The sequence below is a fragment of the Pinus tabuliformis genome, chromosome X (assembly GCF_031772625.1).
Source record: "Pinus tabuliformis cultivar Carrire ecotype Pingquan chromosome X, CPIR1, whole genome shotgun sequence".
Taxonomy (NCBI): domain Eukaryota; kingdom Viridiplantae; phylum Streptophyta; class Pinopsida; order Pinales; family Pinaceae; genus Pinus; species Pinus tabuliformis.
In genome coordinates, this window is record NC_142308.1 from 824,510,508 (window position 1) to 824,537,053 (window position 26,546).

Sequence of the window (26,546 nt, forward strand, 5' to 3'; positions counted from 1 at the left end):
AGCCACGAAATATGGTGGAGAGGCTAGAATACATGTATTCTCCAAAAGCCAGAATCAATTTTGGAAATTCCACCTAGAGACGACTTAATTAAAATAATTAATCTTTTTTTTAATGGTCTTGTTAGGACTCTGGACACCACATATCTCCACAATGGTATGATATTGTCCACTTTGGGCCTAAGCCCTCATGGATTTGTTTTTGGGCTTTACCCCAAAAGGCCTCATACCAATGGAGATATTTGTCCATCCTTATATATCCATGATCCTCCCCACTTCTAGTCAATGTGGGACTTTGGTCGTATACCCAACAATCCTCCCCTCGAACAAAGGACCATCGAGCCTCCCCTCAAACGATTATCCATCCGTCCACTCTCTACAACCCAGGATTGTCCGCTCCAATGCGTTGGAAGCACACGCCTTACATGGAAGCACCACCTGCCTCGAGAGCTTGCTCTATCCCAGGTCAACTCCTCTTCACCACCGCCTGTCTAACCGAGCTCATCCACGGATCCCATCGTGATATTACCGGGGCCCACCACCTTCATTCAGCATTCCGAGGATTCATCCACTTGGCTAACTTCGGGGCATGGCTCTGATACCACTTGTTAGGACTCTGGACACCACATATCTCCACAATGGTATGATATTGTCCACTTTGGGCCTAAGCCCTCATGGATTTGTTTTTGGGCTTTACCCCAAAAGGCCTCATACCAATGGAGATATTTGTCCATCCTTATATATCCATGATCCTCCCCACTTCTAGTCAATGTGGGACTTTGGTCGTATACCCAACAAATGGTTCCTAAGTCTAAACTTAGGAAAATTGATTAATTAAAGGGTATTAATTAAGTCATGGTGAGAATCTTCTAGAAGAAGACATGGATCGAGTTCTAGATAATCTTAGCGATCGATTATGTTTTAATCTTGGTTGTTGATGTCTCAACGAGAGATTATAAGAATAAATTCGATGGGGGTTGGAGAACACACTTGGAACCTCCAGATATTCAATGTTGCAGGGAAATTGATTTCCAGAGTAGCAACTGTGTGTTGCCGGAAGTGATTCAGTGAAATCAAAGCAGTGAGAGAGGGACAGGGATAGTAAGACTGGAAGGAAGTTTCTCCAGTCCAGTGAGTTCATAGCAGAAAGGCAATGAGTGCCACAGAGAGGTAGCTCGAGTGGGAGCTCGAAATTCAGTGCCAGAAGCCGGAATGGGAGCTCGACGGCCAGGATGATCAATTTTCCAGGGAGTCGCTGATGAGTTAGCGAGAGAGACGCTGGTCTGAGCTCGGTGACACAGATCTGCGTAGGCTGATGCAGAAGTAACAAGGGGCAACTCATCTTGAGCCAAGGTCAGTGTTGGATCATCGATGGGAGTGAGATTTTTCTCACTAGATCTCCTGTCAGTTATTTCTCTGTATGGAAAGCTAGATTTGAGCTTCCATAGATTCGTTCTCAGATTTACTACTCTATAATAATAAAACCTTCAGCTGCTGCACTGATTTTCCCAAGTTGGGTTTTTCTGGGGACGTCCAAAAATAACGGTGTATTATTGTGTGTGCATCTATTCTTGCAGTATTTATTTTGTGAAGGCTGCAGTGTATTAGTTTCAATATTCGCTGTAGAATGCAGTAAATAATTTGTTCAGTTAATTTAACAAATAGAAGAAACTTAATCAGTTGCTGCAGTAGGATTTGGGGTTTTCGAATTTTCACACCACTGACAAAAGTCAGTCCACATAATCAAGACTTGATCCCAAGTGATCAAGTTGAAGAAACATCATTCATCCTAGACATAGGAAGTAAGGTAGTAGATGATGTGTTCATTGGTAGTGCTATGGTTCCTATCCACTTTTTCCAACTCATTGGCTAGATGAGAGGTACTTCTCATGTGTCCCAAACTACATAGGTAGGATGATGCAAGAACATCAACAGGGAAAGAGTATATCACATTCTGCTCACAAAGGAGAAACCACATCCTACAAACACGTCATAAGCACATGTAGGGAAAGGATGAACCACATCCTACAAACACATATCACAATCATTGTAGGGAAAGGACAAAACCACATCCTACGCGCATGCAAATCACCGAGTGATCTAGGTCCGAGTGTGAAGAAGGACCCTTCCAAGACCTTTTACTTTCGTGATATGTTAAATTGCATTTGAAAAGAACATTAATGAATACATCTGCATGTGGAAAAGAAGAGGAACATAACAATCATCAACACATGAAAACATAAGCCGTTGATAACGGAGTTCGTCCAGGAGGGACTGTCTCCGAGCCTCGATTTCAAGATGGTGTAGGCCGCTGCATTAAGTGCTGTCAATAATGGTGATGTACACAAGAGATGATGTTGCGATCATACAAGGAAAAATGCCCTCACGCAGGAGTGGCTCTAAGAGATGTTCCACAACTAGAACTCTCGATCAAAAGACTCCTATCAATATGACACAAAAACATGCATGATGAACATCCTGTCAACATGGCATAAAAGGGATTTCAAAACAAAACATGCATGACGACAACAAGAGTATCCCAACAACATACAACAAGGGATCTCAAAGCATAACATGAAGAGTTATGACAACAAGTACATCATATAGAAGATTCCGCATCAAAACAAGCAAGGAATCATGACAATATATCATAAATAAGATCTTGCCTCAATATCAATCAAGGATCCATGCAGCATAATGTACAAAGAAGAAATAAATGAACAAATCATATACTTCACACCACGGGCCATCTGAAGAAGTGGATGTTCATATCTTTAGCGAAAACCATCCATGGTGAATACATTGTTCACAATTTCGATGCGCAGGCAGGGGTCATTACCAATCTGGACTTCGACTCCCCTTGCATCGATCATTTTCTGGCTTATCACAATTCGGGCATCTGAAACAGCTGCTGTCAAAGCGCTGAAGCTTGCGGAACCATCAATCTCACATTATCGATCGCAAGAAGAAGACTACTTTAGTCTCTCTGTAACATAGCTCTCTGGCTAGTCAGTTCTGTAGCGCCTTTGGCTATGCCACTGCAGCTCTGTGGCTTTGCCTGGCCTTCTGGTTCTTTGGTCCACCTTCTCGCCCTGCCATCGATCACGCTCTGTGGCTCTGCGGCGCTCTGGCTGTCAAGTGCTCTGAGTAACTCGCGGGCATTGTCTAAACATCTCTGTCTTAGTCTGGCCCTCTCGTTCTGCGGCTCTCCGTCGGGCACAGCCTCCTCATTGGGATGATTTTGGCATTCAGGTTCTTTGTCCTCTCTAGCACAGGCTGTCGGGCTCTCGGGCACTCTCTGGCACGTAGGCTCTCGGGCACTCTCTAGCACGTAGGCTCTGGGGCTCTCTCCCCCTCGACTCTCTGCAAAACACGTTTGGGACAAGGCCGCTTAGAAATCGGAGGTCTGTTGTTTAGGAAAAGAAGCCGTTTGAACGGAAGGTTTGGCCGGCGCAACAAAACCATAGAAATGCCTTTTTTCTGTTAAAACAGACAAATACATGCGGAAACACAAAATACACAGAAAACATTGAAAAATATGAGAATAGCTATAAAGCTGGACTTCAAAATATATTAAATCGGGTCCATAAACCCATTGGGTCCGCGCTATATCGCAATCACATATCGCTGATGTCAATGGCCCTGTATATTGGGGGATCGCTGATACATCGATCCGCCGATTGCCGATACGCTGCTCCGCTGACTGCCGATACACCGATTAGATCTGGACCGTTGATATGTTCCTTGATTGGACAGTCCAGATTGCATCGCGTCGCTGATCGTTATCACATATCGCATCATTGTGGCTCGGGGTTCTTCGCCGATCGACGATGCCGATCCGATCACTCCTTTGATCGTTGATACCGATCGCCGATATTGCAATCGCAAGTCGGCGCTACTCAGGTCTCGATATCGCGTGCCTGTCTATCTCCGACCCGATATATCGGAGATCGCCGGTCGGGGGTTCTAAAGGCGCGATATCGCACATCGCATGCCCCCGACTTCGATTAATCGAAGATCACTAATCGAGGGTTCTAAAGTCCCAGCCTTAAGTCCGCCCTTTGAACTCCTTCCAATGCGATTTGCCATATAAGGCTTTAAACCCATTTTTACGAGAAAAAGTCTCATTTTTTCAAAGGAACCAAGGCAACTATTTTTGCGATAACTTCATCATCCAGACTCGGATTGAAGTGTTGTACGCACCTCCATGATCAGGACGACGAGATCTACGCTCTGGTCCTGGTTCGAAGTCATTCTCAATCCTCTGTCTTGTGTGTCTTTTTGGAGCCACCTGGATCAATCCTCCCCAACTAAGGAGCTTTTGGTCCTCCAAAAGCATGAAAAATAATCTGCACTCTCTCTGTACCCTGTTCGTATCACGAGTGTCTTGAAAAGGTCTCGCTTCCATCTCCTTTACCTTTGTTCTTCTGAGCCTTAAGCGACGAGCCAACACCTGCTACTTTTTCAACCTGTAGTACATTATTTGCAAATTACATGCTTGAATGACATGACCAACTAAGACCCAAACGTCCCACATTTGCCACGAGTTTATAACATATACTCGGTGGTCAAGTTTACAACAAAATGGACGTAATATCCCAGTTATGACAACAAGGCCAACCTATCATGGTTGCTTCAAAAAGTGATGGAAAACTCGTCATCACTGCAACACATGACTTACATACATAAGGCCATGTGTCGACAAGTGATGGAAACATAACATCACTTTCAGAGTGTAAAATACGACTCAAAACATTACCAGACATCATTGTTGCTGACCAAGTGATGGAAACACATCATCATGTTTACATTTTAAAATGCAACAAGTGATTTACAAAAGAATGACCATGAAACAACAACATGTCTAGAAACCATTTCTCACTTATCAATGTGAATGGGTCGCCTCCTTGTGGCGATTTTGCTTGTCGAACAATTGCTTTACCTGGTTCACACACCGGCGCTTTGTCTTAAGGTGCTGTTCTGGATGGAGCCTCCAACAAGTGGCTCTTTGATGGCCATTTCTGTCGCAATGACTGTAGTAGGTTTTCTTCCTCCATATCTGCTTAACCTGTTTCTTTTCATGCTGTTGAGAGGGTCTTTCACGCCTCATGAGTGCTGCCATTCTTTTCCAACACTTAGAAAAGGTATGGTTAGGTAAACCACAAAAGGTACATGTTTTTCGATGCTTGGATCTTCGTTCATTATTAACAACATGATCATAATCAAAATGAACATTCGAAGATCGAAAATGGTTATACCTTCCCTTGCTGTTTCTGATGTCAGTATGGCGATGAGAGCTTGCCTCAGCTCTCTCCCTGCAATGGAAACTGCCATGGGATGATGGGGATGTTTTCCCATCATTCTCTTTCCTCGATGATGTCTCGAACGAATCTAACACCTTCGAGCACTCTCCTTTAGTGTATCTCGAGCCTGCAAATGGATGTTCGTGCACAACCTCCAAAGGTGGAGTTATGCCTTGGTTATTAACACCAATTTCTTCTTTCTCCTCGTGTCTCATCCTTGTAAGGAGTCTCATGTTTGTCCTTGTAATCGGGGTCTCCAAATCTCCAACAGACATCACACTATGAGAAGATGAAATCGTAAGGAAATCAACATCTTTTACCTCTTTTTTTGATTTGGAAAGAACTGATGAGGGCTGCTCATCATCCATTGTTGGTGGTTCACTAACTGTCTCAACGCATTCCCTAACTTCTTTTCTGACATACATAAGTCCTGCTTGACGGGGTAATTCTTCTACTTTGATGGGGTTGACAATGCCTTGGCCATTAACGCCCAAGCCTTTTCCTTCATACCCAATCTCTTCAACAATTTGGAGCCAATTCCCATGGTGTGATTTTTCAAACACAACGAAATCATCATCAGGAAACATACATGAAGATGGAGAACTATTTTTTACCTCACATGGGTCACGCTGCAGCTTTTCCAAGGCCTTGTACTTTGCTTGCAGCTGTTGTAACAAACTTTGTTTTTCCTCTTTCTCTCCATGTAGGCGCATCTTCAATTTATCATTTTCTGTTTGAAGATTATGTCTGTTATGCTTCAATTCCTCCATGGCCACTTTTGTGGCTTTCAACTGAAGCTGTAATCGCTCCTTTTTCTCTGTCTCTTTCTTTAGAGTTTCATACACAATTTCCACTTTCTTGGAAATGTTGAGCATGGTCTCGTACATTGCTTTTTCATCCTCTGTCATTGTTCACACTGCAATTCACATCAACGCAAAGATCACTCCAATACCACTGCATCCAGGTCTGGGTGTGAAGAAGGACCCTTCCAAGACCTTTTAGTTTCGTGATGTGTTAAATTGCATTTTAAAAGAACATTAATGAATACATCTGCATGCGGAAAATAAGAGGAACATAACAATCATCAGCACATGAAAACATAAGCCATTGATAACGGAGTTTGTCCAGGAGGGACTACGTCTCTAGGCTCCGATGTCAAGATGGTGTAGGCCGTTGCATTAAGTGTTGTCAATAATGGTGATATACACAAGAGATGATGTCGCGATCATACAAGGAAAAATGCCCTCATGCAGGTCTGGCTCGAAGAGATGTTCCATAACTAGAACTCTCAATCAAAAGATTCCTATTAATACGACACAAAAACATGCATGATGAACATCCCGCCAACATGGCATAAAAGGGATTTCAAAACAAAACATGCATGGCGACAACAAGAGTATCCCAACAACATACAACAAGGGATCTCAAAGCATAACATGAAGAGTTATGACAACAAGTACATCATATAGAAGATTCCGCATCAAAACAAGCAAGGAATCATGACAACATATCATAAATAAGATCCTGCCTCAATATCAATCAAGGATCTGTGCAACATAATGTATAAAGAATAAATACATGAACGAATCATATACCTCACACCATGGGCCATCTGAAGAAGTGGATGTTCATATCTTTAGCGAAAACCATCCACGATGAATACATTGTTCACATTGTCGATGCGTAGGCAGGGGTCATTACCAATCTTGACTTCGGCTCCCCTTGCATTGATCGTTTTCTGGCTTATCACAATTCGGGCATCTGAAACAACTGCTGTCCAAGCGCTGAAGCTTGCGGAACCATCGATCTCACAGTATCGATCGCAAGAAGAAGACTGCTCTGGTCTCTCTGCAACGTAGCTCTCTGGCTAGCTGGTTCTGTAGCGCTTTGGCTACTTTGCGGCTCTGCCTGGCCTTCTGGTACTTTGGTCCACCTTCTCGCGCTGCCATCGATCATGCTCTGTGGCTCTGCGACGCTCTAGGTGTCAATCGCTCTGAGTAACTCGCGGGCATTGTCTAAACATCTCTGTCTTAGTCTGGCCCTCTTGTTCTGCAGCCCTCCGTCGGGCACAACCTCCTCATTTGGATGATTTTGGCATTCAGGCTCTCCGTCCTCTCTAGCACAGGATCTCAGGCTCTCGGGCACTCTTTGGCATGCAGGCTCTTAGGCTCTCGGGCACTCTTTGGCATGCAGGCTCTTAGGCTCTCGGGCACTCTCTGGCATGCAGGCTCTCGGGCTCTCTCCTCTTCAGCTCTCTGCACCCATCGTGTTTTATAACACGTTTGGGACAAGGCCGCTTAAAAATTGGAGGTCTGTTGTTTAGGAAGAGAAGCCGTTTGAATGGAAGGTTCGACCAACGCAACAAAACCACAAAATGCCTTGTTGTTGTTGTTGTTGTTTGTTTTTTTTTTTGTTTTTTTGTTTTGTTTTTAATTGTGTGGTTTTTGTTTATTTCTTCTTCTGCTAAAACAGACAAATACACGCGGAAACACAAAATACACAGAAAACATTGAAAAATTTGAGAATAGCTGTAAAGCCGGACTTCAAAATATATTAAATCGAGTCCATAAACCCATAGGGTTTGCGCTATATCGCAATCGCATATAACTGATGTCAATGGCCCTGTATATCGGGTGATCGCCGATCCGCCGATTAGATCTGGACCATTAATCTGTTCCTTGATCAGACAGTCCAGATTGCATCGCGTCGCTGATCGCTATTGCATATCACATAGCTGCGGCTCGGGGTTCTTCGCCGATCACCGATGCCGATCCAATCGCTCCTTCAATTGCTGATACCGATCGCCGATATCGCAATCGCAAGTCGGCGCTACCCGGGTCCCGATATCGCACTCTTGTCTTCCTTTGACCCGATATATTGCGCGCCTGTCTTTCTCCGACCCGATATATCAGAGATCACCGATCGGGGGTTCTAAAGGCCCGATATTGCACATCGCATGCCCCTGACTCCGATTAATCGGAGATTGCTGATCGGGGGTTCTAAAGTCCCCGCCTTAAGTCCGCCCTTTGGACTCCTTCTGATGTGATTTGCCTTATAAGTCTTTAAACCCATTTTTATGAGAAAAAGCCTCATTTTTTCAAAGGAACCAAGGCAACTCTTTTCCTGATAACTTCATCATCCGGACTCGGATTGAAGTGTCGTTCGCGCCTCCACGATCAGGACGACGAGATCTACGCTCTGGTCCTAGTTCGAAGTCATTCTGAGCACTTTGATTTTTTGAGCGTTCATAAATCCTCTGTCCTGTGTGTCTTTCTAGAGCCACCTGGATCACCGAGAGTAGGGAAAGGATGAACCACTTCCTACATGCATGCTAACCAATCAGTTGTAGGAAGGATTCTACTTGTGGGGAAAGGATGAACCGCGTCCCACCGACATGTCAACCATCGATCAAAGGGAATGAGCATCCTACATGTGGGGAAAGGATGTACCATGTCCCACCGACATGTCAACAGATGCCTATATTCATCTCTCACTGGGGTACCCGCAGTAGAAGGTGAACCACTCATCCTGCTCATATGCCATAGGAGAAGGTGAACCACTCATATTATGCATATGTCATCAATAGTAGGGGAAGGTGAACCACTCACCCTACACAAATGTGTCATCAATCGTAAGGGAAGGTGAAGCACTCACCCTACACACATGTCATCCGTCATAAGGGAAGGTGAACCACTCACCCTGTACACTGTGCACCTATAGGGGAAGGTGAACAACTCACCCTGTGGTCACTCATAGCTCAAGAGGTACCCCAACCCCCCAGGGGCTCCCAGAGCTCAAGGCTCAATCTTAACGAAAGATCCCTTCATATAGGGAATTGTGCCAAGCTGTTTTCTGAAAATCAAGACTAGATCAACAGCATATAGATGTATTCACAGCAGAGATCATAGCAGCACTTAGCAATCCTCTGCTTTGATCTTATTCTCAAACCTAAACTTGTCTTTCCAGAGTGCAAAGTGTCCATCAAGCAACCTGTTCATCATGAGATCCATCCACTTAAACACGACATCAGGAATGTCCTTTGCTGTACCATATAAAGTGGTATTTGGTGTCAACATGTGAAACACTGGATTCTCAGAATCCTATTCTGCAATATACAACAATGGTGAATACCAGCATGAGCACAAATAGCTGTTAAAAGAGATTCCATAGATGGCTTCATAACAAGTCATATTGCAGTTTTATACATTCTGCTTTATTGAAACTTTCAGAGCAACTGACTTCAATCTTTGATTTAAGAAATAATGGTGGTCCTCAAGAGATACAGAACATAGATGTGCTTGGACCAGCAACTCAGTTATATACTCAGGTCTATATTATTTGACTGAATAGGTCTGCTCACATTATATCAGATTCTGATGAATATTGATGACACAGCAGATTCAACAATAGGTAAAAGTTTAAAACCCTAGCAATACAATTCAAATCGAGGTTCAATATGTTGGAATAAGGTACTGTAATCCTGGCAAACTGAAGCCCATACATCATCAAGATGTATCCTGACTGTCATACATAATCATAACGGATTCTGACTTCCCAGGATAAAATATCCCTGTCAAATAAACTGCTTTAATATTGGAAGCTCTGCTTAATCTATCAAGCAAGTCCTTGAACAAGTCGCCCATCTTTAACTTTCGGCCACATGCATCAGCTGTACAGAATTTTGGCAAATCCTGTTCAAGGTCAAACCCTAGGAAGTGCCAAGTATCTCGGTTCTCAACTTGTTATGCATTCTACTATCCTGCAGTCATCGTTAGTAGTACTGGTTCTTGTACAGTGATACATCTCAATGTCACGACTCAGTAAAACACCTTTATTTCAATGAATTGTCAATAGAATATCTGGAGATGTAATTAATGTGATCTTTCGAGCTATTGCAACCAGAGACAGTGACTTGATATTCCAACCTTCAGAAGGGATATAGCAAGTAAGTTACTGATAATAATGGATGACCAATTGAACAAGGTAACCATCACATTGTTAAAAAAAAAACTGTTGTCAAACTTTTCTTAGCTTATATTCTTCACCCCAGAGATATTTCAACTAATAAGAAAAGTTGTTATAACTTATAACACCTCTGTCATTTATCTTCATTCTCAGAATGGTGCCATTTAATCATATATCGGCAGCTGCAGGGTTTACTGTGCTAGAGACTCAACCTTGTCAACAATACTTTTATGCAAGGTGCTGGACAACTTACAACCCAGGTGTATGAGATATATAACTGCTACAGATTTTAAGTCACTGTGATAAGGTCGTATTACAGGAGATAGCTGCCCCTGGCTAGAGTATATCTGCTTCATGAGTCTGCCATATAGGACTATAAAAACTAAGATCACTAGGAACCCAAATCAGAAAGTCATATGAGATCATGCTGATGTGAAAATCTAGACAATTATGATCTGAGATCCGAGCTCACCATAATAACAGGTCTGAACTTGTTTAGCTCTAAGTCACTGATATCTGCGATGTGTTATACCATGAGGTTACAACAATACATATTGGACAAAGTGATATCTCTCGTTCATCATAACATGGTTGATATAGGTCACTGGGATGAAGACCATATAACTTGAGGTACAGAACATTGCCATTCATTTTAGATAAGGCATAGCTTTAATTTGTACCATAAAGAGTGTGAGTCTCCAGGACAGCAAAAGGATCGAATCATGGAGATTGTGTAGACATAATGAGTGAATGTCACGCCATTAGAGTGAACCATGATGATAATAGTATCATGTTACCGTGGACTGGAGGATAACAAGGCATTAAAGAAATATAGCGTTGACTGAAGCTAGATATTTATAGACAGAGATGCAATACCCATAATCATACTCAGATTCATGTTGCGGGAAAAAGGTCTAGATATACTGATGCTGTAGTGTCAAGAGCGGAACATGAATGTATATATATATATATATATATGTTGAGCATCAATTTTCCTGCAGGGGTGAGCGATATCATGTGGCATATCATAGAACCCTAAGACAGATTGAAAATGAACTGCAGCATGAAGCGATACTGAAGTCAACGTCCTGTAGCCAGTTTAAATGCAAATCATAGAAACAGTGCAAGACAAGGATCTTAGGGGGGCAGAAATACTTTGTAATGTTGTGCCGAGACTATTTGATGAGTCATAACTATTATGGAACATGAACTTCGAGAAACTATATTTATGGTGAGGAGATGAAGCAATATACCAGAATCACTGTATATATGATGCTGAGATTGCCCATATATAATAGAGCCAGAATTATACTTGCCAAGATGAAGCCTTATAGAGACCATAATTCTATAACACAGATATCCGAGACAGAGAATGGTCCTGAAAGTAGTCCATACATGTTTGGATCACGCTGAGATTTGCTAGGAGTTGCAAAATCGAGCCATCATCTTAGAGCGAGATGTGCCTCAAGGCCTCTTTAAATCAAACCTTTTTCTTCCAGGGAATGCGTTTTCTGATGCAGGTGCGAGATCTCATCCAATGTGAGACCCATATCTGAGAGCAAGAGTATGGTCATAAGAACGAGAGATTCCTAAAGCGAGAGACTTGTAGCCAATAGCAAGTAGTATATATCTGGAACAGATTGACGAAGATCTCAGGAAATGCGAAGTCACAGAGAGAGGTCCAAGTCATCGTGCCACAGAGCAAGATCGTATCTTTGTGATGATCTTTTACGGAAATCCCATCTGATCTGCGAACCACAGAACCATTACCACAGGCCATAGAAGAGCCATAGAATGACATTATATGCATCGTCCTGAAGCGAGAGGGTAATGTTGAGTGAGAGTACTGAAGTGTCAGAGTCTCGAATCATAAAGTACGAGCTCCAGGAGGAATGCCACAAAACTACTCCAAAATAGATGCAAACGACCTTAGAGGAATACGAGCCAAAACAAAACCACAGAGCTTGATCTTTTTCGTAGTGATCCCCACTTTTCTTTGCAAGGGCCAACAGGAAGAAGGCCACACAAAATGTCAATAAAACCCTTTTGAGATTGCCCTTTTACTCTTTCTTGAGCTTGACTTCTCCAGAGCTCTGATACCATGTTAAAAAATGAGATAACATGTTCTTTGCTTAGGACGGCTACTTCAATATTCCATATAAACCCATTCATTAATCCATTAGCAAACTAAAGAATTATTATCATATTGACAGTAACTGGTTACTGAAGAAAGAACATATACAACAAATGCAGAAGAGAAGTCAAGATAAGAGGACACAATGATATAGCTCAAGCCAGGGAGAAACCCCAAGATGGGGAAAACCCTTGATCAATTCTTCTTATTATGAATATCAAATGTTCAGCAGAGGGAGAATGCAATATATAAAAATCAAAATGACTTGTCAATGAGAAGATCCCTAGTCACTGTCCTTAGATACATTGCTGTTCCAAAAAGGCAGTTCTGAAAAGGGCAAATACTGATGGTGGAGCTTGTGCCATCTGATGTTCTGGTGAGAGTTTGATAGCAAACTGTTACAGCCCCTTTTTCTTGACTGCGGCCTTCCTTACCCGAGCTGATTTATACACATACGAGCATCCTCAAGAGCTGGTGCAAGAATGTCCACTGGTTAGGGCTGATGGAAAACTTCCCACACCTCTTTCTGAGCAGCGGCCTCTCTCCAAACATATCTGTCCTAATTTGCAGCTGACTGAGCCACAAAATGAATCACAGTTTCTTGTCCAAGAGGTCAAACTTCAAAGCTTCCTGCCAGACTTGCAGCTCTATGTCCAAGGATGTCAAGGCCTGTGGTTTGCTTGGTGCACACAGCTAGGGCTGCAGCCTGTTGTAGGAGAGATAGAAACTTGATCATAATGAGCCCAGACATCATACAAACTCCCTCTTAAGTGCAGCTTCTCCTCTGCTGCTATTCGGCCCTAATGGAGACACAAAACTACCCACAAAACAGACCCAAACAAATTCGTCCACTTCTTCTCAAGCTCGGCTATCTCAGAGTCAAATTTCATATGAGATGAATGCTCTTGGATATCAAATGAGATTGGCAGGGCACTTCCTTTTATAGGAGATGGAGAGGGGTTTAACTTGGTTAGTTAACCCCAGGCCAACCTTGATGAGTTACCCATGGATGTTTTATAAATTCAAAAACACATTTCTCCTTATCCAAATTTGATGATCTATGAGTCGATTTTGGTCCTCTCGAAAAGAGGAATTTAATGCAATCATTATCTCCATCAAATGCGCTGACTCAAGGTGGAATATGGCCCTAGTTGCCAATTTTAACAAACCACTTAAACAGAATTGTGAACTTTGCAATAAAAAATTGATCTTGCCACTTGGTGTGCATGAGGGGCTGAAGGTCACATATCTAAGGTTGCTTGCCATTTAGTGTTTGCTAATAAGTAAATCTATAAGCAGCGAGCTTGCATTGGAGGTCGCGACTCGCAACCCATGTAACACAACTTTATCTACCAAAAAAGTCATATGTGGTGCATCTAATTCATCATCGTCTTGTTTGATCTCTTCAAGTTTGACTTGTCGTTGGATAAGATTAATCAGAGTATGGGCTTTCACTGACATCTCTGGAGTTCAAACACTCAACTCCCCAGTGGGCATGGGAAAGGACCTGGTGGAGTATGAACAACCTCCCTCTCACTAAGATGGACTTTTACAGACGGTGCACTGTAGAGATTCCTAGCCTACCTTGGCCTTAGTCAGTACTTATATTTGCTAAGTTAAGGATGTTGTTTGTGTCTGGAACTGAGCCAGTTTTGGTGTAAAGCTAAATGCAATTGTGGGAGTGTGACCATGGTATGCTGTGATTAATTCAATTGAAAACGATGATCAAATCTTGAAATCTAGGAAAGGAGTCTTACTACCAGTTTCCACTAGGGAGTGGACAAGAAAACCTTGGTATTCTAGTGAAGTTCAGTGGAGAATACCTCGCCGCCAACCTATTTGATTTTTCCATTGGCCCATGTGATCAGATCCCTCAAATTGGAGTTCCAATAAGAGACTTAGAATCTTCTCCATACGTATGCCTTCTCTTTCATAATGTATCCTGCCATACACCACATGCAGCAAGAGCTAATTGCACTCGACGAACAGGGCTTCGCTTCCCAGCAATGGCACCAAAAATGTTATCACCCAGAATGGTTCCTTAAGGAAATCGGGTCTGAGAACATCTAGATTTGCTGTCCCTCTTGTCGATAACAAATTTCTCTCTTTGGAGATGGTGCATGCTAATCCCAGCGTGGCATCTCTAGTCAAATTCTTCAAATCTGCAAACAGATATATCGAATCAACTGTTCAAAACTGTCAAAAAGGTTTATCAATTACACGTCAGTGACCAGTGCAAACACAAATTGGGGGATGGATAAAATTGAATAGCCAAAGAGCCAGAAGGAAATTCGAAATTTGATCTTGCTAATTGAAAGATCCCAACTCTGGACTCTGTATGATTAAAGCATAGAAAACATTATGCTTTGAATGAATTCTTAATGATCAAACATCTACATAAACAGGGTAAACTTTCTTCCATTAATCAGAGATGTCAAAGTATATATATTTGATACAATTTCAAATCAAGTTTACCCCAAGGAAACAAAGGGGACTTAGTTGAAGTTTCTCAGCTCCAGACAGATCCAGACTAGGGCAACTCCTGCCTGTCAGACTACATACCAGTGCCCTAGGAGCAGCCAGGGATCCATCCGGAGTTTTTTTCTTTGGACCTTGGGTGCTAGGAGTATCCCTGGCTCATACATTCCCCCCAGGATCATACTGCCGGACCCCCCTGCTTGCTCCGGAGGACTCTGACAGGAAGCCACTGCCCAGGTCATTCTCATTGCCTTCGGCCATCAGACTCAGGTGACCTTGATGCCTTTGGCTTTGTTGTTAGATCTCTCTCTGTTACTCTCTCTATCTGGACTGGCCCTTGAGTTGTCCACTTTTCCAGTCTTGGACAAACTCACTTAGTATTTTGTATCACTGTACCCATCTCATGGTTTTATACATGTGTTCTGAGGCTGCATCAATATAGGTTTCTTTCTTTATATTATTTTCAGCATTTTCCAGGAGATGCACTTGCTCTCCCACATTGTGCTCTTACTGGCTGTATTATTCAGTCTTATTGACCTACTTTTGTGGTCATTTGTTGGATATTAATAAAATTATCTTATCTTATCTACTCAAAACTTTGCTGACCTATGAGGATGCTTAACAATGGCCTTAGGCTCAGAAATTCAATGCAGAAAGAAGATAAGAGAAAGCTTGAGGAAGATGTAGGACATTGAGCACTAATAGATTGAACTGCTTCCTTGCTCTTCTTTCTATCCAAAGTTTGTTTTGCTTCAAATATGATATTCTTTTAAAAAAAATAGATGACTTTTTTTTTCCAAAATATCAGCATCTAAAAAAATCAGTGCTTTGCTTTTCTAACCATATAAATCTTCATTCAATAATAGTTTTCTTCAAAATATCCAAAATGCTTTTCTGAAAATAGGAAGCTTGCTTTAGAAAAAGAGCAAAAACACCCTCTCCAAAATTAGCAGCATGTTTTTTTAAATATAGCACCCTCCATATGTAGCACCATTCTAGTGCAAAATAGCACACAATAAACATTAAAAAGCTTTCAGATTGGTGTTCCCTCCTTAGCTAAGAATAGCAAAAGATACCCATGAAAATAGTTGTCACGTGAGTTGCCCTTTCTTAGTGAAGAATAGCAGAAGATACTCATTGAAATAGTTCTCACATAAGTGCTTCCTCCTGTTGGTTAAACTTAACATGAAATTAGATGAAAATCAACCTGCCATTGAGAGAAAACTTCTCCAAAATAGTGCCCTTATTCTGGTTTGTTTGTTTTACTCTATTTTGAATATCATGTTGTTGCATTCAGGAAAAGGTATTTCCTTTATTTTTCTTGATTGATTGGTCTATAATGCTCATTTCTCTTTCTGATTTGCTTATGTAAATAGAGTTACATTTCATGACTTTAAGGTGATCACTTTCTGTGTTTTCACAGGTTATAGAGTTAGGAAATTAAATAGTGCATGGATTAGAAAGTCAGTGCACCTGTACAAATATCATATTTGGCTGGTAGAGTCCAGACCTCTCTTTGAATATGAAAAGCTGCTATAGTGCCCCTTTTACTAAAATGTCAACAATATGGTGGACTGGTGGGATGCAAGGGAAGTAATATTCCATATATTAAATTTGATAGGTTCCCTTTGTGGTAACCCTTCTTTTGAAGCTACAATATTCGATCGTTTATTAAGGTGATGAAATTTAGTTGTACTTATTTGATGGTTATTATGGTCTCTGACTGGTGGTCTAGTTTGCCGATACAATTATGTCTTTCAAGGCCACAGGAATCTAAAGTGTACTAGAAAGGAACGCCCTGGACTTGACCCAGGGTTTAATTTCTCAGTCAATGCAGAGCAAGGTTCCATGGGCAGAGGTGTGAATGCTGGAGTGGTTATTGACAAGGAACCTTCTCCACGCCGTGCAGCCATTGAAAAAGCCCAAGCTGAGCTCAGGTAGCAATCATTTGATTCCTGCACTATTCTTAGAACTTAGAATGTTTTGGTAAGAATTTGGTGATCTTGTTTCTAATCTGGGGGAGTTATTAACTCAGGCAGGAAGTTGTTGTCCGTGAAGATCGGAGAAGGGAGCTGGAATTTCTGGAGAAGGTAATAAAGAGAAGTATTTAATAGTGTTGCCTCTACAATGCATCCACAGGTACCAAAATCATTTCAATAATTATGACATTTATTGATTCTACAATGGATTATTTTTATTTACCCATGCAGGGTGGCAATCCCTTAGATTTTACACTTGGTGACACTTCTGCTATTGGTATTCATTTTCTCTCACCAACGGATCCATTGGCTGAGCATATTTTTACAAGGTTTAAATCCATGATTACAATCATAGTTTTTTTATTTATTTATTTTTTCATGTGTTATTCTTTTGTACAGTTATTTGAATGCTCTTTACTAGTTATTATAGGAGATCTCTCTCTCCAAAGTTCCAAACATGTGTTGATGATCCCAAAGGTTGAGAGTCTGTTTAATGATGCCTTGATAGTGAAGCTAAAGGCAGGATTGGTACAACTGCCTTGCCAAATGGAAAATCTGGAGATGATTGTGGAAGGGTTGGGTCTTTTTTGGGCAGGGGATCAAACTCAGGAGGTAGTCTGCTACTTGTGGCAGGGGATACTGAAACTTTGGGGAGTGAATGCAGTCAAATGGGACAGGCACCGCAGGTGGATGGAAATCAGGTTGACCCTCATAGAATATCAGAGGACTCCAATGTTGTTCGTATAGGAATGAAAAATCAAGCTTATGCGAGAAGAAACAGGTCAAGATCAACACATATCAATGCACAAACATCTTTAAGAGAGACAGATAAATTTGGAACTGTGGATGGATCTTCAACTGTTTCTACAGGTATGAAGGGGCTGGTAGATGTCAAAGAGGCAGAGTCAGTTACTCTTGCTGATAGGAATCACAATATTTCATTGATAACCATTGCAAAAGCCATATCCCTTTATAGAACTGGAATGCCAAAAGCATCTTCATGCAAAGAACATTTGGCATCTGATTCTGTTGAGTTGCACAGGCAGGTTGGCTTTCAAGATTTGGGGAAGACCAATGCTGAAGAAAACTTCTCTTTCATCAAGGATGATGTAAAATATGAGCAAACTCAAAAAAAAGAATGTCATGCAGAGGACCCTGTTGTGACTCCAAGGATTTTAGAAGCAGCAGTGGGAACTGGGAATGTGGACAATCAAGCTCTGGGCCTGGTTGATGGTAGTGTGGCTACAGATAAATCTAAAGGGACCACTGACCATGATCTGAATGAAGGGTATTCTGGTGGCAGAAATGAAGGTGAGAAATCGTCACTGGTTGACACCAAAGGCAGTAACCCAAGTTCTAATAATACAAGAGATTCTGTTGGCAATTTAATTGTTTCAAATGCTAATTCGGCTGATGTGAAGGGCAGACATGGCATGGATGAAAGTTTTAACATTATGAGGAAATCACTCTCTGACCAAACTCCAGGAAGCACAAAATTGGATGGTAAGAAAGAAATAACACCGACGAGCAGTGCTCATTTGAATGGTTGCAGGAGGGCAGATTCAATTCCCAAAGACAATAGCTTGGGGGCCACCGATGTCAAGGTCAAGATTGAACACGTTTTTCCTGGAAAAGGAGTGGCTATGCAATCTGAAGGAGAAATGATTACTAGTGCCCATGATGCGAGAGTAAAGGATGTGTCAGCTTCAACTCAGGAACAAATGATTGACAGTCAATCAGGTGGAATTAATACTGCACAGAAGGGAGCTGCACTCTCGGCAGTTAGACTTTTCAACTCATTTGGTGCTCCAAGTAGTAAAACTTCAGGAGTTAGTATTCCTTTGGAGAAAGATACAGTTGTTGTTGAGGCTGAAAAACACAGGGCAGATCTGTCAGCAGCTGCAAAGAAGGCTCATGAGGATATCATTCTGGAAGAGGCTGAAGCAAAGAAGGTGGGTATGGAGGCATATGAAGAAGTTGTTCAACTTCACTTCTTTACTATTTCATCTTCGTGGGGCAAGTATTGCCATTATAACTTGATTGTCTGTCTACCAGTTATTCTGATTAAGCTGTACTTTGTTGACAACATGCAGGCTGTACTGAAGCGATATGCAGAGTTGGCTAGGAGGCGGCCTTTTCTGGAGCCACCACGGAGGAAATCTCATTGGGATTTTGTCCTTGAGGAAATGGCTTGGATGGCAAATGATTTCATGCAGGTATGTATTTTGTAATATACCTTTTATGTATCCTGTATTTGCTTGTATCTCATTTATCTTCAGCCTTTTTTTGCTTCTATTGGCAATTAGCTAATGGTAAAGCTTGTAAATAGTTTCTATCAAACTGTCATCTCAATTTGATTTCTTTCGGATACTTGAACAGGAGCGGTTATGGAAGACGACAGCTGCTGCACAGTTATGCCGTTGGGTAGCTCAGGAGATTGGACAGCCAGATTTTCAGGTAAAGGAGCTGCAGCAAAAGCAAAAAAGGGTTTCCCACATGTTATCGATAGCTGTCATGAAGTTTTGGCAGTCTGTAGAAGAACTTATTTGCAGGGATAAGCATGTAGCCGATTTACAGCCAGAGAGTAGCATACCATCCAGAGCAGAGAAGAACCGAAGTGACAGTGAAGCAGTTCCGATGGAGATTGATCAATCCATAATCATAGAGGTGTTTAACACTTTAAAGTTTAATATTTAGTATAAGGAATTTCTCTTTATTGCTTCTTTGGTATTAACATTTCATTACATTGCGTAAAACATACTAGTGTGTGTCACTGGCAACCAAATATGGTTCAGAGAAACATTATACATAAGTACTTGGAAAACTTCTCATCAATACTTGTTGCTTCAGAGACAGAATTATGCTTGGGATTTTGAATGACAGTCTAGCTCCTTTATCCTTAATTTTACTGGAAGATTGGCACTGTTGATTGGGAGTTGTTGAAATAGAAGCCATTTGTCATAATTGACCAAATGTATACCATTTTAGAGGATTTAAGTTTCAAAACCACTGACCAATGTCATATTCAAGTTTATCATTTATTTATTATAAAATCTGATTTTGCATACCAATAAAAAACTGTTATCTAAATGTCACCAGATGATAGCTAGAGAATAGTGACCTGGAAAGAAACGGTTCCTTCTTTTGATACAAAAGCGTAGGATAGGCTACACTCCAGCATTTACAACTTTTATACCATAGATATGGCATATTTTCAACCTTCATAATGCCACCTGAATTTAGCATGTGTCTGTGTTGATTTGGTCCTACTGGCAATAATGGTTGTATGCCACTTAACAGTCATTGGTGGCTGTTTAAAGATTTTGCAGAGGAAGCAAGCATAAGGAAATTAATATATAGACCTGCTTAAAAATGGTTGAAGGTTCTAAGCACAAACATGTTTCCAGGGACAACTGACACAGCAATAATCGGGTAACCTGTCTCTTGAGTTTTGCCAGGGCTACCTTGTCCATGAGTTTAGCATTAGTTAACCTCTGTCAGTATGTATTGAAATTGACAACAAACAGCAGCACTGTTTTACTAAGTAGTTACACTGCTCAAGAATATGGTGTAAATGGTTTTGGTCCTAAGTTACCAGGATTCGGATCCGGATCCGGATCCGGATGCGGATACGGATCCGGATCCGTCAGATTTTTTAAAAGCCAGGATCCGGATACGGCGGGGAAACGACATGTATATTATATAATATGGAAAAGGCTACAATATTCATGGTTACTGGTCTAACCTCTGTTGATACAATCTGAATATCTCAGCATGCAGCTACATCATTATGTGTAGACAAAATTGGCCATCTAAAATTAACTTGTATGTGGTATGTAATAGGGGCAACTTCCACCCTCACAAGATACTTTTAGGCCTTGAGCCATTAATATGTTTCCTTACTTTCAAAGAAGATAAACATTAGCAATTATAATTTGTAAAAATACAAAATTTTAAATATATAATTATATTTTATGCGATATTTAATAATAAATATATATTTTCAATATATGATATAATAAACTAATATATTTGATTTAATAGATATATATAAATTTTAATATTTCTATTTATAGTGCAATATATAAAATATAATATAAATATAGAACTTAATTCTAAATTATAATTTATTTAAAATCTAAGTTTGAATCTTATATATATAATTTTAATTTAGAAATTAAAATATAAATATAAAACTTAACTTTAAAATACCAAATTTTAAAATTTAATTAATATATATGAGCTTACAATATTATAAATTTTAATTTGTATAATATATCTGTATTATTATTATTATATGTTATAAATTACATAGTTGTTAATATTAATAAGTTATAAGCTGAGTTCATTAATATATGAGCTTACAATATTCTAAATTTAAATTTTTATAGTATTATCTCTATTATTATTATTATAATATGTTATAAATTATATAGTTATTAATCTTAATAAGTTACTAGTTGAGCTCCGACATCTGAACGTGAATAATCTCTAGAACATTAATAAATTTTCCGTAAGTGTCTCCAAATGTCCCCATGTTCCAACGAATGGTTAGCCCTTGGTTTCCGATACCATAGTATTTCTAACATCACTGATATGTTCCACTGGTGATGGGATGACCCAGGGAGGGTGCCCGCCATGGTGGCTACAAGCAACCCACCGAATGCATTTTGCTAGCCAGGTATTAAGCTAAGTATTATTTGGGAAATAACCTTTTCCGTGAGCAAATAGACCCGAAGCTAGGTATTTATTCAGTGAATATTAATAGTGTGTTAATTCAACAAATATTAATAGAGTATTGATTCAGCGAATATGAACTTCTCCCGTTAACAGAGTATTAATTCAACAAATATTAATAGAGTATTAATTCAGCGAACATGAACTTCTCCCGTGACCAAAGGGACCCAAAGTTAGGAATTAATTCAACGAATATTAACAGAAAATTAATTCAGTGAATATAGGTATTTTTGTGTTGTAAAAATCCCAAATTGCAGGAACGCAGTTTGAATTTCGGGGTGCACATTATCGTGAAGAAAACATTTTCATATGGGTCCCTAGGTGGATCCAAGCGAATCTGGATCAGATCCGGGGATCCGCGAATCCATCCCCCATGGCTGACGGATCCGGTAACATAGTTTTGGTCCATCTCTCTCTAGAAGTCTTTTCTGTTTTTATCTTTATCCCTTAAAATGATATTTTGCAGCAAGAGAAGTTAGGTGCATTCTACAGCCAATTATGGATGAGATGTGCGATTTCTGTATTACTACTTATATATCAAATCGAAAAGATACAACCTTTGATTCATATGTCCATCAAGTTGATGGGATTATAGGGGTGAAAGAAAACAAAATAGATCTAGATTCTAGATATTATTGTACAGTTCACTGTTCTGACTCTTGATGGTTGTATCAGGCCCATTAGTAGTAGATAGAGCTTTGGATGGATCAGAGATCTATGCAAAATATCCTTTCACTCTTTGAGTTAATCCGTAATATAAAAAAGAATAAAGAATTTTTTTTTTAACTTTGGATGTCTTAAGCACTGAGAGGCTTGAACTTTGATTTGCTTTTGATCCTTCTCGGTGCTTAATAGATCTGGAATTTAGATGGATCCATGCTGGGGTTAATTAGCTTCTGTGCATGCCTTGTTGCCTCAAAATCTAGAGGTGACTGAGGACTTGCATCTGACCTCCTGCCATTTTAACATGAATTTGGGTGGGGTAGACCACAGCGAGAATGGAACCCTGGTGGATGGGTTAACAATCCTTCAACCTCACCACTGAAGCAAGCACTGTTGGTGATTTGACTTATATTTTTAATTCCCAGAATATATATTTTTTTGCTATATGTTTTGTACCTCAAGTTTCCATCTGTTATCCTGGAAATTTACAGTCAGTATATCACCTGAAACTTGTATGACCATTACATATAGTGAAAATCAAGTTTGTAATCTACTCCCTACTTTTACTTTCTTCTTTCAAATGCTCATGTGATGACTTTAAGTATCAACTATTTATTTGTGCCATGTGCTAAGTGATGATGCAAACTATGACAATATTAATCCACCAGTCATTTTGGCTACCACCTCTCTTATGGTGATTCCTTTACTATCTGCATGGACTAAGTGGTTGAATATTGCTATTTGATTAGTATTTGTAGTGATCTCGCGCCTTGCTATTTCTTTGTTGACATATTCCTGTGCACAGTGCCCAACTGGTTGCTGTTAACTTCTGAGGACGCGACAAACTCTTGTTGAATTTCTAGTGTGTCTCTATTACACAACACGAATATTTGTCATGGCTTCTTGTTATTCCAATTCATTCACCAGCTCCTCTATGTTCGTTCTTATCGTTTTCATTTTTATGCGTTAAAATTGGCAACTAGGACCAACTTCCACCTTAGGACAGCTCATATGATGGAGATGATTATTGCATTGGATTCCTCTTTTCGAGAGGTACAATTTTGATATAAAGATCATCTCATTCTGACAAGCAGAAATAGAATTTTGAATTTATTCTTTCTCATGGTCAAATTGTCAAGGTCGGCCTCAGTCAAATGTAGGCTCATGAAGCCCAATGGATGTGTCTCCTCACCCTCAACAAAGTGTATAAATAGGAGTGACCTCTCTCTCATTCGGACATCATCTCACATCATCACATAGTCTTCTCTCTTCCCTTTTGATTGGTTCGTACACCTTGGAGGCTTCTCTACTTCGCACGTGTGGAAGAGGACGAATTTCTGGACTGGTTTTAGAGGCTGAAAATTTCAAAGATTAGGGCAGTGTTGACCAGCGTTGACTTGGACTGTTTGACCATGCTTTGACTTCGATCTGGAGGGCAGAATTCTGATTTCTGGAGGCCGCATTGTTTGACACGACTTTCGAGGTGTTTGGGGACTGTTTGACCATGTTGATTTTCTGGTTTGACCGCAGAAATTACAGCAGACTTTGACTGGGTTGACCGAGCTGTTTTTGGGTTGACTTTGACTACTTTGGCCGGCCGAATTCTGCTGCTGCTGACTGAGCTGCTTGGAGGGCATGTTGAGGCTGCTTTGACCACTGTTGACTTTTTGGCTATGTTACCGGATCCGGCACAGGGAGGTGGAGTATTGCCGGATCCACGGATCTGAACCGGATCCGGATCCGGATACTCCAAAATACGGTCAAAAATACGTATTTTTTAAAAACGCAGTTTTTGGAAACGGCTAGCTTTCACAGGATACGGATCCCGTCGGTGGCTGCCGGAAGCGGTGATCGGTGGCAGAAAAAAGTTAAAAAGGCAGATATTTTTTAGGTTTTCGGTTTAGATATTTTGTGGTCCCGACTCCCGCATATATTATAACCTTTTCTTTTGTCGCCATTCCAACAGTCAACCCCTCCTGCACACATTGATTCGATCTGGGCTCACAGCCGGCCCCTCCTGCACACGAATTTTTGGTTGCGGGCTTACCGCCGGCCCCACTGCACGCAGCGTCGTTCACTTTGGTCAGGCCGCCGGTTCCCCTGCACGCAGCACGCAGTCTTAACACAGACGGGCAGCATTATTCACGCCGAGGGTTTAAGCGTTAACCAGGTAATTAAATTTAAATACATTACTGTTATCAGTTATAAACAACGGTTAGCGTAGCACACGGTTAGCATTACATTACTGTTAGCGTAGCACACGGTTAATATATGTATTATATTAATGTTTATTGTTTAACATATATATGTATTATATTAATGTTTATTGTTTAACGGTTAATATATGTATTATATTATTGTTTATTGTTTATTGTATTATGTTTAATGTTTATTGTTTATATATTACACGATTCGTATATATATTTTATATAACATAATAAACAGTTATTTTAATATTTATTTGCTGTTCGCTGTTTAATATAGTTATGTTATATAACTGTTATGTTATGTTATATAACGTTCAGATATAATTATGTTATATTAATATAACTGTTATTTTCTGTTTGCTGTTCGCTGTTTATTATAATTTTAATATTTATTTGCTGTTCGCTGTTTAATATAGTTATGTTATATAACTGTTATGTTATGTTATATAACGTTCATATATAGTTATGTTATATAACTGTTATTTGCTGTTTGTTGTTTAATATATTAATGTTTAATAACAGTGATAATATATATTAATATAACAGTTATATATATTATATTCGTGTATTTATTATTTAATATTTATATATATATATGTTATATAACATAATAATAACAGTTATATTAATATTTGATATATGTTATTTAAGTCATCATGTTATTTAAATTTTTAAAATGTATTTAAAATTTAAATTTAATTTTTTTTAATGTATTTACAATTTAATTTTTAATTGTTTATGGATAATATTAATTATATTATATTTTGATTGTACATGACGTATCCTTGCCGTATCCGGATCTTAGATTTTCAAAAAACTAGCGGATCCGGATCCGGATCCGTATCCGTATCCGTATCCGTATCCGAATCCTGGTAACTTAGCAGTTTCTGGTTAGGGCTATATTCACTGCTGTTGACTGCTGATTTAGCAGGACTGTTTTGGGCATGTAATTCTGATATTTGTACTCTCTCTCTCTCTGTCTCTGCTGAACTATTAAAGAATAATAAGAAAATTTGAACAAAGGGTTTTCCCACATTGGGGTTTGTCCCTGGCATCCACCACATCTTGTGTCCTCTTGTCTTGGCTTGTCTTCTGCACTTGTTTTTATGTTCCATCTGTATTTATTATCAATGTGTTTAAATTAATGTGATTGCTACTGGATATAATTGGAAATTGTCATTGGGCTGTTAAAGGAACATTGAAGTAAATTACTAAATTGTACTAAAACATAGAACATACCATTGTTATCTAAAATTAACATTACGTCTGTTATTTTTCAGGTTCCCTGTTAGTTGATTTTCTTACTTCATGAAACAATTTGTTTATTTTTTGTTTGAACATAGAAGAGTGGATGTTGTTGCAAGCAGCAAAGATTGTCCCCAAGAATTTATCTTTTCACTTTTAGATGCTCAAGCTCAAATATCAATAATATTTAGTATATCGTCATGTTCATTGCTTTCTTGCGAATGTTGATGAGATTTGTGTCAGCTTCTGAGGTTGACATGATACAAAGTGATGTCTCTTCTTTACCTCCGGAAATGCATAATGGAAACAAGTTAACAACTTATACAGGTGCACAAAAAGGGACCATTGGCTGATAACATGGCTAGTTCAAGGCATAGACCTATACAGGAATATGCCATTCGTTTTTTAATGCACACAAATGAGAGCAGTGGGTCAATTCAACCTGAAGCTGCTTCAGCTGCCAAAAGAGTGTTGGATAGTGAATTGTCATCGGTATGGGAAGATAAATTTCCAGAGGTATTATTTTTATTCTTATCATTAATATAATTTATGCACATATGAGAGTTTGAATAAGTTGGAATGGTCTTAAATGCTGGTTAAATGGATAGCACTGTTTTGTTTGCATTACATATATACAAAGTTCACTTGCCAATGCTTTTATCTGAAAATATTATTGCCATAAATGTTCGAACTTATTTTTTTGGTTTTTAGATATCAGATTCATAGCCTTATCTATTTTTTTTTCTACAGGAAAGCCTATTCTATTTAGTTCCTGATGGTGCCATGGAGGCATATAGGATTTCAGTGGAATCAGATTGGGCATCAGCTGAAAATGTAT

The 26,546-nt window shown here is 39.8% G+C and overlaps 1 protein-coding gene across 2 annotated transcripts in view; it reads left to right on the plus strand.

The window, feature by feature from the left end:
• The window catches only part of LOC149142308 (chromatin modification-related protein EAF1 B-like), a 185,353-nt gene that overhangs the window by 23,151 nt on the left and 135,656 nt on the right, over positions 1 to 26,546 (plus strand). Inside the window, exons 2-9 of one of the 2 annotated variants that reach the window (XM_089448635.1) lie at positions 16,301 to 16,814; positions 16,913 to 16,967; positions 17,088 to 17,185; positions 17,365 to 18,808; positions 18,950 to 19,072; positions 19,236 to 19,523; positions 26,036 to 26,224; positions 26,459 to 26,542. In XM_089448635.1, the coding sequence (XP_089304761.1) occupies positions 16,726 to 16,814; positions 16,913 to 16,967; positions 17,088 to 17,185; positions 17,365 to 18,808; positions 18,950 to 19,072; positions 19,236 to 19,523; positions 26,036 to 26,224; positions 26,459 to 26,542 (2,370 nt within the window). In that variant the 5' untranslated portion in view covers positions 16,301 to 16,725. The remainder of the gene's footprint in view (positions 1 to 16,300; positions 16,815 to 16,912; positions 16,968 to 17,087; positions 17,186 to 17,364; positions 18,809 to 18,949; positions 19,073 to 19,235; positions 19,524 to 26,035; positions 26,225 to 26,458; positions 26,543 to 26,546) is intronic. The other variant, XM_089448636.1, reaches the window with a different exon arrangement.